Source organism: Magallana gigas, chromosome 7 (genome assembly GCF_963853765.1).
Source record: "Magallana gigas chromosome 7, xbMagGiga1.1, whole genome shotgun sequence".
NCBI lineage: Eukaryota > Metazoa > Mollusca > Bivalvia > Ostreida > Ostreidae > Magallana > Magallana gigas.
In genome coordinates, this window is record NC_088859.1 from 37,515,716 (window position 1) to 37,532,273 (window position 16,558).

At 33.2% G+C, this 16,558-nt stretch overlaps 1 protein-coding gene and 2 long non-coding RNA genes across 3 annotated transcripts; 2 read left to right on the forward strand and 1 right to left on the reverse strand.

Moving 5' to 3' along the window:
• Positions 1 to 30: 30 nt before the first annotated feature.
• On the reverse strand, positions 31 to 7,716 carry LOC105331555 (cobalamin binding intrinsic factor). Its single transcript, XM_011433805.4, has 12 exons — positions 7,570 to 7,716; positions 6,326 to 6,363; positions 5,652 to 5,762; positions 5,469 to 5,525; positions 5,177 to 5,375; positions 4,264 to 4,535; positions 3,775 to 3,920; positions 3,515 to 3,593; positions 3,302 to 3,406; positions 2,958 to 3,108; positions 2,204 to 2,331; positions 31 to 539 (listed from the first exon to the last, which is right to left on the reverse strand). The coding sequence occupies exons 2-12, from the start codon at positions 6,342 to 6,344 to the stop codon at positions 481 to 483; spliced, it is 1,326 nt and encodes a 441-aa protein (XP_011432107.3). The 5' UTR covers positions 6,345 to 6,363; positions 7,570 to 7,716; the 3' UTR covers positions 31 to 480.
• Positions 7,717 to 11,469: 3,753 nt separating this feature from the next.
• Positions 11,470 to 12,748, forward strand: LOC136270249 (uncharacterized). Its single transcript, XR_010707997.1, has 3 exons — positions 11,470 to 11,633; positions 11,944 to 12,039; positions 12,367 to 12,748. It is a non-coding gene; the product is annotated as an uncharacterized lncRNA (long non-coding RNA).
• A 1,867-nt stretch (positions 12,749 to 14,615) lies between these two features.
• LOC136270070 (uncharacterized) lies at positions 14,616 to 16,535 on the forward strand. The gene is made up of 3 exons (XR_010707714.1): positions 14,616 to 14,796; positions 15,197 to 15,304; positions 15,393 to 16,535. It is a non-coding gene; the product is annotated as an uncharacterized lncRNA (long non-coding RNA).
• Positions 16,536 to 16,558: the final 23 nt, after the last annotated feature.

Genomic DNA, 16,558 nt, shown 5'->3' on the forward strand with positions numbered 1-16,558 from the left:
AAAACAAAAGGTAAAATTGTAACAATTGTGTATAGGTGAGATAAAATTTTATTTAGTAACTCTCATTAGCATATTTTAAAAACAGCATATAAAATTTTCCACAGTATTCTAATTATATATGTACAAATAAAAGTACAGCCAATAAGAATTTGCTAATAATATAAGAATAAGTTGCAATCATAATCAAGGTTTTGAAAAATAATTACCGGGTATATGTTTGACAAGAATATAAAATATTGAACTTGATAAAATACATTTTTTTGTGTTACATTAAAATGAATAAAAAAGTGATACACGAAAAAATCTATTTATATTAAAATGGCACTTATGAAAGAACAATCCTGTAGTTCTAGTAGATGCAAACTTGTATAGATATGTAAAATGATAAAAATTTCTTGTAAACGGAGGTGATCTATATGGTTTGAAAGTTTTTGGGGTCTATTATGGCAACCTCTTTAAAACTGAAATGACCCGTCAATCTTAGACCTGCAGTCTTAAAGTGTACGAATGTGCATCTTCTGGAATGATTCTGTCCAAATCTGAAAAATAATGGTTGCATTTTATTCAAAAATGGAGAACAATAAAAAATTAGACACTTACATATTAGTTTAAAACCCTTTGCTAAGCAGTCAAATTATGTACAGTGGTACCTGGCTCCAAAAGAAAAGGTTACACATGAAGTTTTTTGTAACTTGTAAGTTCGAAGTTAATATTGCATGAACTTCACCATAAGATAAATGTCAGCTCAATATATTGAGACACTTTAAATGGTGTTAAAGATATCAACTTTAGTGATTGGTACCTCAGAACGAGTATACTGACCTCAATTGGTTTCACTTTAGAACCATTTTAACAAGAGCTTGAACTTTGAGTAGTTGTTTCAAACAGCAATGTGAAGTAGGCCTGTGTATTTCATTGCTAGCCACTCAGACATGGCTCTTTGAAAACAACAAGATTTGTGTGGCTTTTGACCCAAGACTATGCAATGGGTGCATATTTCGCTTAACACCAGCCTCACTTTTGTTTTGATGAAAGAAATAGATAGCTGCATCCTACCAAGTCTAAGATGCTGTTAAAATGGTTCTAAAAATTTCTGCTCATTTAATTTTTAAGAAATACATGTGCTGCTATTGCCTAAGTATCTTCAAAAATCTTTCCCCTCTTAGTATTGTGGTTAGTACTGGTTACCCCTATTACATTGGTAGACACTGTTCAGGTATCCTAGCTATTCTTCACTACCAATACATTATGAATTATAATTTGATCTTTTATCAATATATTTACTTTAATAGGTCTAACCTATTGTTATTTCCTTTTATCGTCATTGGATTGAAAGTAAATTGAAATTTTTGGGGTGGCATACAATTTTCTACAATATCGTAAATTCTAATTTAATCTTTTTCAATATTGTTAGGTCTACCCAGAGAGGGCATATTAGTTTCCACAGCATTTCTTGTTGATCAAATTAATTAAGCCTTATATTTTTCAAGACAATCTTTCCTTGATGCTTCTATGTACATCCAAATGAGGATCATGTGGCTTTATTATTGGTTTGGGAAAAGCAATTCAAACAAACTTCAATACACACTACACACTATCAGGATCTTTGTTTGTAATGCCACAAGTTTTAGCATAGTATTTCTATAGAAGATTTTTTATATGTATTTCTCCATAACATTTCTTAAGTAGAATCCCCCACACCAAAGTCAATCTGTAATGTCAGAGCACGAATCTACATGATATTAAGAGGTGTGCACAGTGTGGTAAAGAGGATTTTGAGAAGAGTATTGGGATCATTTGACTGTACACTATTAATTCCAGTTCATAATTAGTCTTGCTCAAACTTAAATATATGTTCTAAATCATTTCTAGTGAAATGTTTCTTTAATGATATAGAAGGTAAGATTTTTTAAAGACAAAAACCCTTATCTTAATTATTTTTACAAATTGTTCTCCTCATTTAATTGGGCGTGGCCCTTCATTTTAACTTTTGCTAAGTGTGATTGGTTACTGATAAGAACATGCAAATGTGAAAGGTTTTAAAATACATCAGATGATGACATTTTACAATGATGACAGCAGCTAGAAGCTGGACAAATTTTGATCAGCTCATCTAAACCTTCAGCTCAGGAAAACCAATGAAAACCTAGTCAGGTACAACCCATTTAATTGGAAATTAAGAAACCTATGAATATAAACTTACACATGCTTTGAGGGTTTAATGGACTCCCATTTAAAATTACATTCCAATATTGTCCGGACTTTAAGTCCATTGTTTGACCCATCACGCTGGTAAGAATGTAGCCGTATGCAGTCTTAACAGACATGAACCTGAAATTTATACAAGGAAATACAACTGAAAAAATTTGCCAGTATTTTTTTTTTTACCTCATTCAATTACATTTGTAATATGAATACACAGTTGAGTTAGGAGGACAATTTCTTTAATTCACATCAAATTTAAATGTCAAGAGCATATCATAGTTTTAATTAGCAAAGTATATCACATTAACAAACTACATTAACAATGAATCATAATGATCAGTCTGTCTGTCTGTCTGTTTGTCTGAGCGATCCCCTTGCCCAATCTGTTTCATGACATTCACTCACAGAGTCCCCTTTGACAAAGGGTGTGCAGTGACCTTGAGCAAAGTTTCTAGATCAAAGGTCCTGATTATATAGCAGACCTCTGAGTAACATACTTGTCTGGACCCCATTTTCCACCTCTTTCCCCTATTTGCCTTATATTACACTCATAGAGGTTTTTTTGGATAAAAATGTGCACTGATTTCTTAGCAAAGTCCTCTAAAAATGTATGATTTTCATCCTTATGTCCCTTATAAAAGTGGGGTCCTTTGAGATGGTCAACATCTCAATGATGTTAAGTTATTACTGTTTGCCCTGGGTTTTCTGCAATTAGTGACTGTAATATGCACTATATATATACATGTTCTTGCCTGAAAGTCGAGTTGCTTTGGAGTGTCTGGAGAACATCGAGGAGAGTCTTGCCTTTCTTGATAGTAGCAGAGCCATTGAATATTTGACCTGATTCACCAACCGCGATATTTACTTGAATATTTCCAGCATTAGGATCAGTGGGGACAATTCCTAAAAGAGAAAAACAAAACTGAATGGTAAGATGAAGGAGCCATTTCATTTCGGTTTTTTTTTCTCCATGCTCCGTTGGTAAACGTAAACGTGCAATCTAGACACACCACTTAAGGAGCCTGAATTATCCACAAATTACCCAATACTATTAATTTTCAAATCAGCTTAATAATTTAGAAATGGATTTTCTTACTCTTTGTGGGACATTTCCCCTTCACATCAGCCCAAGACATCCCAGCAAGGGCAGGTAGGACATTGGAAGCTTCTCCAACAGTCAAAAACATCCCCATTCTTTTGACTGCAAATACAAAGATTTCCGGTAAAATATTCGTTATGAAATTTATATATTTCCCTGTAAAAAGAAACATATTTGTGAATGACCATCAAGATATCTAAACCTGCTTACTTTGTATCTCCTTTGCCAAAAACAGCTGGGCTTTTTCAATGGCATCTGCAGCCTCTGTCGTGTTTGATCTGGTCAATGCCTATATTAAGAAAGAATATAGAAATAAAAAAATTTCAAGATAATTACCGATAACTTGATATGGTAGTCTTTAAATATGTTTTTATCAAAAACAGCTGTTAGATATTTGGAAACTTGATTCACTGAATATAACATCTTTATTATAATCAGTTGCATACAATCTTTCAAAAAAGTTGACAGACCTGAATAGCAAGCCCAGTTTGGTATGTGTCTCCAAAGCTGTTATTGACAAAATGAGACATCAGGTAGGTCTCTGCCTTCATTATTGTGGAGTAGTGAGTTGAAGAATTAATGCAAGATAATGCAAGAAGGGCCAGGCTGGCATCCTCTTCAAGGAGAAACAGTTATGTGAATCAATTATAACATTGATAAACAGTGATATTCTACATTGATACTTTTTTTTCAATACAATTTCTCTATTTCATAACCTGTTTTGTAATTTTTTTTTACCATAGACAAATACGCTCCAATCACATATTATCATGGTTCCTTAATTTAATTATTCCCTCCCCCACTTGATTTCACAGCAAATCATTTTTTTTACTATTAATTAAATATGAACAGTATTTAAAGTTCATGCCTGTCCATGAGTCTGCATGTATTTGGTTGACAGACACTAGTAAAATAGTATGTACCTGGTTACTCTGTAAGGTACTTAAAATAATACTTACCCACTGATCTGAAGGAACTGATATTCTGCATAATGACTGTGTTTTGCTCAGCTGTAAGCTCAACTCCAGATACACATTTGGCCAACAACAGTGTAGCAAAGTCATTTGGATTGGCTTCATAGTAAGTTGTAAAATTTCGGAAATTAGTATCTAAAAGTCCCAGCAGGTCATTTCCATAGAAGCGTGTAGGGTCCACACAGGCTGCTTCTAATGCAATGATATACTTGGCCAGCATGGATCGGACCCAAGGAATACCATCAAGGTTCCTATTCCTATAATTTAAGAATTATGTTTTTTGGTTTTAAGGTGGCTCACTGCACCTTAAAAAAGATCAGCAGAAAATTACAATACTTGATTATGATAGATAGCTTGATGCATAAAAAATATATGTCAAATAGGTGAAAAAATACGCAATTTTGGATCAAAATTTTTTAACAAAAATTAAATTAGTAAATACGAACAAAAGCCCCAAGCAGATTCAAACTCATGATCTGCGGTTCACAAGCCTGTTACTTTAACAACTTAGCTATGATAATACTCAACTAAATTGATTGATACAAACAATTTGATGATCGAAACATTAAAATCGTAATCTTGTGATGTAGTATCTTAAAAGATATATTTTTTCTTGGATGGTTTAGTGAGGTACCTCAAAGATTTAAATGAGATTGATTGGTTAATAGCAGTTTTAGAATATTCTGCAAATGAATGGTTAGACCATAAAGTGGTGCGTACAATAATTTACTAGAAGAATGGTGTACTACATGTACTCTTTTGGAAAAAATAATCTATTCTTGGAGAAGAAACATTAATTCTAAATATGGTTACTATTAATTTTATTCTAGAAAATATGATAAGTTAGTAAAATAGTTAAACAATCTACAAAAATATATAAAGTCTGTTAAAACTGTACCTCATCAATGTAGAGAGTAGATCATACTCCACACCTCTGGAGAGGACGTTGAAATCACAACCTCCTGGCTTGTATTTTGACATCAGCCCCAGTCTGAGGGCCAAAAATGCATCAGCATTCTCATTGTTCATCATTCCCATTGAAGTTATCTGGTAGTCTTTGATCCACCTTTCTCCATTATTAATGGCATAGCTAGAACCTGCAATTTGGAAATTTTTTTTTAACTCTGTATAAAAGATACTGCAGTCTTTACAAATGTTACTGCAGTCCAAATAAATGTGAATTTTCTTACTTGATGGGTAGTTTGGCTCTACGATGACATAATCGCTTGTATTACGTGGAGAATTTGCTGCAAAAAATGTAATTGAAAAATAAAAAATAAAACAAAAATATGGAATAACCTTAATAGTTCTTTTCAACTACTGAACAGAATGCGGCATTAGACTTTTACATAAATTGTATGACTTCTACTCACAAGCTAGATATGCAATGAGACCAATGATTAAACCTAGCGCTGCCAAAATTATAAGAGCCAGGAAAAACTTCTCCATATTACGGCGACGTCCAGGTTTCTCTTTGAATAAAGCTGAAAATTTATAAAGATGCAGATGATAAATGATGGATGGATGGATGGATAGAGAATGAGATAGATAGATAGATAGATAGATAGATAGATAGATAGATAGATAGATAGATAGATAGATAGATAGATAGATAGATAGATAGATAGATAACTTGTCATCTATATTTATTTACATTGTGACTGAGAGAGAGAGAGAATATGGTATATACATATTTTTAAGGTGGCATGGGACAGTTGTCGACAGCAATGTAGATAGAAGTACCAGGTACATCATATTCAAAATACTTTTACAGATTAAGAATTTTAGAATCTTACAATATTTGACCAAAAAGTATGTTTTAAAAATTGTTGGAGAGGTAAAAATAATAAAAGCCCTAGTGGATTCGAACTCATGACTTACAGATTTGTTGTTAATCTTCAAACTCAATGTGCTATGCTATTAGGTAAGTATTTTGGAAAGAAAACATTTATAATTTTTTTCTTCATTTTATTGTTTATTTGGATAAGAGGGGTTTCACAAGATGGAGGTGTCCCATTCCACCTTAGGAAGATAGATAAATACATGCCTTCTTTGTCTCTTGCCATCTTGGTTTATTGTATATTTCTGAAAAAAATACTAATTTGTAAGGTTGAGATAATTTAAGGAAAATATAATTATTATAAGTATATTGATTTTTTTTAACTCAATGGTCCATAATGATACCTAATACATTAACTAATTAATGTAAGGAAAAGTACCATGTCTTATATTTAACAGGTTGATATTGGAATCAGTCTCTAGGTTATAATAGCCCCAATAGGATCAGTGGCATCGGAAGCAAATTGAAAGTGGAAGGGGGCTAGACTTATCAGAAATCTTGACAAGCAAACAAACAAAAAAAGGATTACAGTTAGTGTTAATGGTATGTCTAACTTTGCAATAAGAAAGATGTCAAAATAATAAAATAATTTTTTTTTATTGAATCTGCATGAATGTATATAAATATCAAATGCAAGATTTTAAAGAAGTCTATTGTTTGTAAGATTGATCCCAGTTCTAAGTTTTTGATATACTGGGGGGAGTCAATCTCTGTAACAGTTGGGTTACAGTAAAAGTTTTTTACCAAAAAAAAGTAGTTACATTTCATCCATTGCAGATTTGACACATTTTTGCACTTCAAATGTATTTCCCCTACTGTAAAGAATATAATTATATCTCAGTCCCATTTGGGAGATATAGGCCCCAGCCCGTTTGATAAACTTGAAGCTGTAGGGTATTTATGGCACCCTGTGGCTGAGTAGTGAACAATCACTCAATCTTCCATGTTTTCAGCTTACTGAATACAATTGATAAGCATTGTCAAAATAAATAACCTTTGTGCTCTCTTAGGATAAGTAGGATTAACATGCACAGAGACTCCATAATGAAATTCTGACTCAGTTTTACATTGTTTTAGGCTCTTCTACCAATTTTAGAAATATTACTGCCTTCTAAAACAATCCTACAGCAGAAATGACATGTACAGTTGTACGTACAGTTGTACACTTTTACAATTTGGTTTACCATGTAGATGCCACTGTGTCTTGGACTCTTGCATTCTACAAGACCGAAGAAAAATCGCTGGGTGGTTTTTTTTCCAGACACCCCTTTTTGCGACGTTTATAAATAAGACTCGGTCAACTGTACAAAGTTTTAAAAAAGAAAGATATCCCGATATCTGCAATTCCTCGGAATAACGCAGTTCACTGCTACTGTCTGACAAACAAACTCCAAATCCCATGTTTAAGATTGATTGAAATGTTGTTTAGTTATTAATTGAATTTCTCCTACCTGTATGTATTGCTGTACCTACACGCCACACCCTAGTTCTCGAGCTACCCGAAAACCTGCTGCAAGCAAGTCGATCTACCCAGAGTGCTAAAATTGGTTGCAAAATCACTAGAGCGTTACTGCCGACTTTAACAATCAATTTTAAACTTTATTTAAAGTGCCCGATTTTTTTCCTTCGGTGTAACTTTAATATTAGTTAACTTTGAGCAAATACGCACGGAGGCACACCACTTATTTTGTTTACCTTGAATGTTCATGAAACAGGCACGAACAGAGTCGTTTTTTGAAAGTGGAGGAGGACAACTACCCTAACATCTCGACAAGTCAATTAAAAAAAAACTACATTTACTTCATCGAACCCCAAATTTAGGGGGTTAGGGGACGCTTACACGAATAATTAAAATCCCCCTTTTTACTCTTTTTCAAAATAAGGAAGAGATAAGTTCTCTATAATTCTCATTTTCTATATCTTAATGCCAAAAAAAAAAATGGTCGGTGAAAAAATTCCCCCACGGTTTATCGATAATCATGCCTTCAGGAGATCTAGAAATAACCCTAAAATGAGTGTCCCATAATCTATCTCTTGAATAACAAACGTAGCCGATGATTTGTTTTTCTTATTAAAGTTCATGATTGGTTTCCGAAACAAGCTTTTGATTGACTTTTAAAAGACAATGCATTCCAAAATCATCAACTTGTTACTTAATAATCTGTTTAAAACATGCTTGTTTGTTTGTTTATTGACAGTATATTGATGAGTTTTATTAAGGTGAAATAACACACCTGGGAAAAAGTCACTCAAATTAACTGTAAATTATTTGATTGTGAGAGATATTATAATAAATAAACTACATAAAATTTGCAGTTTTGCAAGTAAACTTTTCCATGAAAATTCATGGAGGCCCAGAGGATCTACGAAAAAAGAAGGACAAACAAAAACTTAATTTAGTAAGAGCAGAGTAAGGAGATGTAATTTCTCACGGTATTTTATTGAATCAAGCGCATCTTTGCTGAAAACTTTGATCAAATCTCGGTTCTTTTCCTACAGCTGCTTATTATGTTGCATGACATCAAATGGTTTTTGGAAAATACGGCAATGTATTATTCATATAGTGTCAGAGTTAAAACCCGTTTGAGGTAACGTGAGAACTAGCGACAAACTTTGTTTTGTCTTGAGAATGTTTTGTATATATATGTAGATACATGTTGAAAATACAATAACTGCAACATATACTATGTATACTGCGTGTGTGTAGTGACACCTGCGTTCTTGTACAAAATTGCGTTTCACAAAACGCAAAAACCCCTTCTCATTCATGGATCATTCATCACGGCCTGCCAGTACACTAATCAGACGAAGACGGGGAGTCGCGGATTCGAATAGTTTCCTTAGATGATAATTTTGTATTGCTGATGTTTTCATTGTCATTATTCACTGCGCTTCAAAAGGTTTTAAAACAGCCGTCCTCATAATTGAGGAGACACAAATGTTTGCTTGAAAGCCCAAAGTATGGATACCAAGTCCAAGGGGAAAATGTTTTAAATTCAAATGAAGATTTTCTTATAAATATATTCTTCCATTTCAAACACATACGAATAATTGTCTAGTCTTGAAATACCTTATATAGAAATGCAAGAAGGTTTTACGAATAATTTTATTGTTACAACTAGAAATTACAGGAATACTTCCCCCTTTTAACATATATAAATATGATCAATTGAATCCACGTCCGATTGGATTCTAAAACATGGATAAATTTGTGCTCGTTTGCGCCACCCTGGTTGTTCTTTTTCCACCTGTTCTAGAGGCGTAAGTTACTTCAATATTTTATTGTTACCAGTTTTACAACAAATTTCAGTTATAAAACACAACGCGAATAGAAAATATTTCTTTTGTAAATACTTGAAGAAAATGAAAAAAAAAAAATTAAAACTCTAATTTGTATTCGCGTACCTAGAATGTTGTAGTTCATCAAATCATTGAACTGTTCAATTTTGAAAATTAACTGAGTTATAACAACTCTTTTTTCTTTTTTTTGTAATAATCAGAGACTTTTTTTTTTAACAAAAAAGCAATTTATTCGGATTATTACTTATTGATATTGACATAACACATAAAATTGTTTGTTTGGTGTTTGATGAAGAAAAACACAAAAAAATTTTATTTACTGTAATTGATTAATCATTCAGACAAATGATTTACTGAATAAAATGTTTTCCATACCTTCACCGTTCCTCTTTAAAAGACAAACGCTATTGGAATGTCAGTTATATACGAAAGACGAATAGGGCCACTTAAAAAAATATTTTTATCTCGTAATTACGAGAAAAGATCTCGTTATTACGAGTTAATTATCTCGTTATTACGAGAAAAGATCTCATAATTACGAGAAAAGATCTCGTTATTACGAGTTAATTATCTCGTTATTATGAGAAAAGATCTCGTAATTACGAGAAAAGATCTCGTTATAACGAGTTAATTATCTCGTTATTACGAGTTAATTATCTCGTAATTACGAGAAAAGATCTCGTAATTACGAGAAAAGATCTCGTTATTATGAGTTAATTATCTCGTAACTACGATAAAAGATTTCGTTATTACGAGAAAAGATCTCGTTATTTCGAGTTAATTATCTCGTAATTACGAGAAAAGATCTATTTTTGAAATGGCGCGTTTCATTATTCTATTCTTTTTATATAAAGTGTATGAACTACTGCAATGTCTATTAATATACACTTACTTAGCACATGTGATCATCGTTTAAAACGCATAATTTGATATAAAATCGGACCAAGCAGTTTTAAAGAAATTTTAGAAGAATTAGCAAAGCAAGTTGATTAAAAAATTCATTGAACTATATGTCAATAATTAAGAAGGATACGTGTTATTTTTTTTCAGACTCAAAAATGTTTATATAAAATCAATTATTTTAATATACATGTAGGTTGTGTATGAACATATAAAACACAAATTCGGGTAAATCCTGTGTATCCATATCCATGACTGAAACTATATAGTCATTAAAGTGATCTGTAACTAATAAAACTGTGTTTTTACGACTATAGAACTACCTGGTATTTACTTCGGAGTGGGATTATAATATATATAAGTTGAATAGAAAAATTACATAAAGTTCTTTCCTTTTATTAATACCAGATAAAATGTCAAATCCAATCATTTTGATATGTAGAAATTAATGAATAATGATCGTTGTTATTTTTAAATATTGATCAAAATTGAATGAACGTTTCTGGCATGAAAAAGATAGACTTAAAGTGTGATCCAGTCGAATTCTTTTTCAGAAACGCACCATTTTATATAGATCTTTTCTCGTAATAACGAGATCTTTTCTCGTAATAACGAGAAAATTAACTCGTAATAACGAGAAAATTATCTCGTAATAACGAGATCTTTTCTCGTAATAACGAGAAAATTATCTCGTAATAACGAGATCTTTTCTCGTAATTACGAGATCTTTTCTCGTAATAACGAGATAACTAACTCGTAATAACGAGATCTTTTCTCGTAATAACGAGATAATTAACTCGTAATAACGAGATCTTTTCTCGTAATTACGAGATAAAAATATTTTTTTATGTGGCCCTATTCGGCTTTCGTAGTTATATCCTTTTCCCATGTTCAAAGGTAAAAATGAACTTATACAACCCAATTTTTCTTCGAATATATTCATGTATATTATCTAGCTGAAAGAGAAAAGCATGCTAATTACATCTAAAATGTTTTTAGCATATACTTCAGCAATTTTTCAAAATATCATTTCATTTACAACGTTGCTGTTCAAACGTTAACTTCAACATTACAGTACTATTCTGCGTATAAAACACAAAACTCAAAACACCACTGAAACCGAAAGGGAATTCCTAAGTCTAAAACTCAACCCCAAGCCGAGTGGATGTGAATCCATGAAAATGAATTTTGCACATATGAATGATAGGTATATTTTTAATCATTATTTGCTATTTTCCAGCAAAACATGTTACAAAAGACGCACGTATTACGTATCGCAGCACTATTGCGTTTCAAAGGATTGGTGGCGCCAATGGTAAGTATGAACATGTATGTGAATGCATTTTCACACAAATATTATGCTCCCAGCTTAGAACAAAACACAGTTCTGATCATTAGTTTATGAATTTAATGAATAGATACATATATTCCATAGCACATACGGATACAGGCGTTTAAAACGTTACAAATCAACATCTTATTGCTGTCCCGGCTACACCGGCCGTTCCTAGAACACCCGTAAAAATTAAGGAGTTTTCCATATCTACAATATCATCCTCCTTTTACAAGAGCACGAACGTATATTGTGATAATGTTTAAAAAGAAAATCCTTAAATTTCTTCCAGCGATATGTAACCCTCCGTGTGCCAAGGGGGGAACCTGTGTTGCTCCGAACCAATGTTCCTGTCCCTCTATAGTTGGAGGAAATAATTGCTTAGAGCGTATGTTTCTTTCGATATACGGTATACATCGTTGTTTTTAGCCAATGTTGTTTTGTCATTCTGCTTTAAAATAAAATTCGCCAGTTGTATTTAAAAATTAAAGAAAAGTTATCATTTTAAAATTGCATTGATTTGATTTCACAATTGTTATGGAAACAAATTGGGTTAAAAAAGAACCCGAGTGAGAAAAAAATCCTTCATCCGGTAGTGTTTTTTAGTCTTAAATACTCTAAAAATCCATATTTTTAAAGCTTTCTCTCATGTCCAACCAATTAATTTTATGAAAGCATATCACATTCTAGCACATCAGAATTACTGATATTTTAGCAACCACGTGTTCGCATTTACAACCCTGTTTTCCCGGGATTTGTAACGTGTCCTCTTGTCTGTGTGAAGAAGGATTCGGCTGGAGCTCATGTCCATTAACAAGACGTATATCAACTTCATGTTTGACTTCACTAAGCCTCATCACTGTTCCTACACCCACAACTGTAACAATACCGATACTGTCCCCCTGGAAATCCCAAATGATGCATCAAAGGTAGGTGCTTGGAAATGTGATAGCATGTCAAGGGGTATAGGGGATGGCGATAAACTATATGGCACGAAAGATGTGTAAAGAAGTTACATGTTACATGTCCACATTCATAATTTGCACGTCAACAACTATATTCTGCATGTCAAGACAATATATTTACATTCAGTGTATATTTCCCCTTATGATTGCATTGGAAATCTGCAACGTTCAATTTCCTTTGCATACACTTAGATAAGCTGATTGGTGCAAAATTTTAGTAAAATTGCTCACTTGATGAAGAAAGCATGAAACTTTCTACACAAGTTTTGTTATGTATAAGCTTCAATTTCAGCTATGGACCCACTTTTCAAAATCCAATATGGCCGCCATTTTCAAGATGGCGGAAAACTGATAAAATTTTTCAATTTTCCTTTATTAAAAAGTTTGTTTTGACAAAGGAGCAACATTTTAAAAATAACTAATGATGTTTAATCATTAAGGAAGGTTTACCATTTCATGTAATTGCAGATTAAATAAAGTTAAGTAAAACGTGATGCTTTTTATGATATTTTTGCCAAAATTTTGCCCAAAATAGTAACCCTTTTTTTGATTAAATAATTATTTCATTAAAAATGAAAATTACCCGGTCTTTTTCTTTTAGATAAAAGAGACACAAATGCTAAAGATATTTCAAGAAAGTTTTAATGTTGAGAATGTTCAAAAATTAGTCTCTGTCACATTCTCCGCCACATTTACAAAGAGCAGTGCAGGTCAAATTAGCTTTAATACATCGGCATCTCCCTCTACATCCAATCTGAGGCTTGCATCCACATTTAATTAGCTCATTGCATGATGCTGATGCTTCAGGTAGTACTGTCCAAAATGGAATCCACATATTTGTTTCATTCCTTTTCCAGCCCCATGTTCCTGGATCTACTGTTGTAGAGGTAGGTTCAAGACATCTGTCCCAGACCTGGCTAGCCATATAACAGGCTCGCTTTGTGTGTTGAAGCAGTGCTGCTTCTGTAGGAGGAATATTATCAATTGCCCTTCCTTTTCTAGCAAATAGGTCCATTCTTGCGCCATTGACTGTTACACACTCACTTGCTTTATCGTACATGAGCACAACAAAACGTTGTATTTCTTCCATGTGATCCACAACGGCTGTTGGCGACAGACTCTTATCGCTTAAACTGTCAAAGGTTTCCATTACTGGTCTATAGCTTGTCCATGTATCCCATGCTCTTTTTTTACCCTTGTTTCCAAATGATGATACCTGATCACAGCCCGTGAATGCATGGAAAAATAAAAGGCCATGTGACTTCGGGGGTCCAAGAGCATTGGCAATATTGTGGACTGACAGGTACCTAAAAATTTTTCCAACTCCGAAGGCAATCCACAATTCTTTTATCTGTTCAATTTTCTTAAAACAAGATATGGCTATAACCACAACATCGGTATCAACCGTCCGAATCATGACACACTCGTGCCCTTCTGCAACTGCATCCTTAACATGAAGCATCATTCGTGTATCTGCCTCTTCATGTGTGCAAGGTTCTATTTGACTGGTGTCCTTTGTCTTTAAGCACATGACAGAGCTGCCTATAGTAGTAACGAGCTGTTTCTCAGCATCCCAACTTTGGTCTGATACCAGTTGTTTTGATAGGTAAACAAACAATTCCTTCTATTATTAACTGCGTCTTAACCAATCAGATTTCAGTATTTAACATAAAAGTATAACAATATATAAATAGTGCCTGTTTGGGAGGGTAACATTTAAAATTGACATCCCGAGAAAACTGTTGTCAACCGACGCGAAGCGGAGGTTGACATTGGTTTTCAAGGGGTGTCAATTTCAACTGTTACCCTCACAAACAGCTTCTTCGCTACAGAGGTCCCTCCCCACGACAATATCATTCAGTTCCTTGGCTCCGTCCTCAATCACCCACTGTGTAAGTATTTATTAGATACCTATAAACTAAAATTAAAATTGTAGAAATGCATACTAGTATTGTTTAAATCAAATAAAAATTTGTTTTTTTTCTAAAAGGAAGGGCCATCTTTTATAAACCTTGTGTTCTACAGTTGGTCCCTATATGTTACTAGAGTACTGTGAGCTTGGGCAGATGAGAGATTGGCTGGTTGAATACAGATAAAAAGTAAACGATGATCTCATCACGAAGTTCTGTAAATTAATTCAAGGCATATCGAAAGGAATGGATTGTCTGGCAAACAAAGGGGTGAGAAACATATTTATCTTTCTGTTGTTTCTATGAATGATTCCGTTAATGCCTTGAATTTCATGAATTTATCGAGGTTCTGGTGGACATTAATGTGTGTAAGATCTTTATAATAGCCAATACACTCACCCATTCCGACAAAAGAACTTGAGGATAATTAATGAACTCGCAAAAAAGCTCAGCTTATAGAGCAAAGAGAAGTAAACTTTCATTAACATTGCAGTATCTAGGTATTTGCATGACTTCAGATGTCTTAAAACAATTTTCTGTTTTGCAACCATGAGCGTATGACTTAAGACTTCCTATTTTGTCAAAGACATTTAGGATCTGGTTATGTGAAATCGTTTTGTAGATCATTATACTTTATAATTAATTTTGTTGTGATAATGGCTGTACCTAGATTGTACATAAAAGACTTGGCACAAGAAATGTTCTTCTGACATCGCACCTAGTTCGAAAAAAGCAGGATTTGGACCAGGAGAGTGAGGTGAACAAGAGAACTGGCAAGGTAAGCAGTGTTGAAAAATTTATAAACATAGCATCAATACTTGTTCCCTGTTGCTACTGTGGTTAGTATGTTCTCTAACAACTTCCAGAATAGAAAACCTACGAAATGGCTGGCTCCAGAATGCTTCGAGTCTAAACAAAACTGTACCTCAATGAGTGACGTGTGGGCTTTTGGTGTCGTTATATGGGAAACATTCAGTACTGGTTGGTATGAAGATAAAACACTTATCTTATATTGACAAACTTTAACGCAATTATCTAAAGGACAGAACCCATATCCTGGAATTGATGCAAAAATCGTTCCAATGAAAGTAAAGGACGGGTATAGAATGAGCGTGCCAGAATTTTGTTCAGAACCGTAAGTTTATAGTGTATGAAAGGTAAGAATGAATTACTTTGAATTTTGCCGTTTGGTCCCTGATTGAAAAAATATAATATCAATATTGATTTTAAAGTCATGGATCACTAATGGGAAGATGTTTGGCAATAAAGTCTGAGGATCGACCAACATTTACCCACATCGTAACACTGCTTGACAGCTATCAGGACGCAGTGTATCCATGTTATTACGATAATCCAGGCTTGGATTATATTGAAATTAAACAGGATTAAATCGTTATTTAAATAATATTACTATTATCTCGCTTTTGTCTGTCTTTGCAAGTGTTTTTTTCATAATGTATAAGATAATTTTTTATGATAAATCATGTTATGTAACAAGACACTTATTATGTAATCCTGTTGATATTTTTGAAATTTGATACAAAATATATCACAATCTTGCCATTGAAGCTTTTACATTTTATGTTCGAGATAAATCTCCTGGATGCCTAGCCGTAATGTGTTTTTTCTCCTCTTTTTCCTTTCATCTTAAAACTACAAAAAATTACATCACCCACGCTATGGGGGTGTCTGTCTCTTTAGCTAGTGGAGCTGCCATAGGGGAATCCTAGGACTATGAGTGTGTGGTATTAAGAATAGAACATGGCAAAAATCCTGCCATAGTTATAGGTATTGGACACTAAAATGGAGAGGAAAAAGTAGTTCACAATAGTCTGAACGTATAGTCATCTGTTTTAATTTCAATCTAGAACAACAATATTATGCTAAAAATGATTTTTTTTAAAAAGTATTTGTTTTCAATCGACGGATTTTTAAAAAGAAAAACAAATGGACGAACAACTAATTTATCAATGCAAACTTCTACTTAAACAAGTTTTCTTTTTGCAATCTTTGGTTGATACCCTATTAGCTG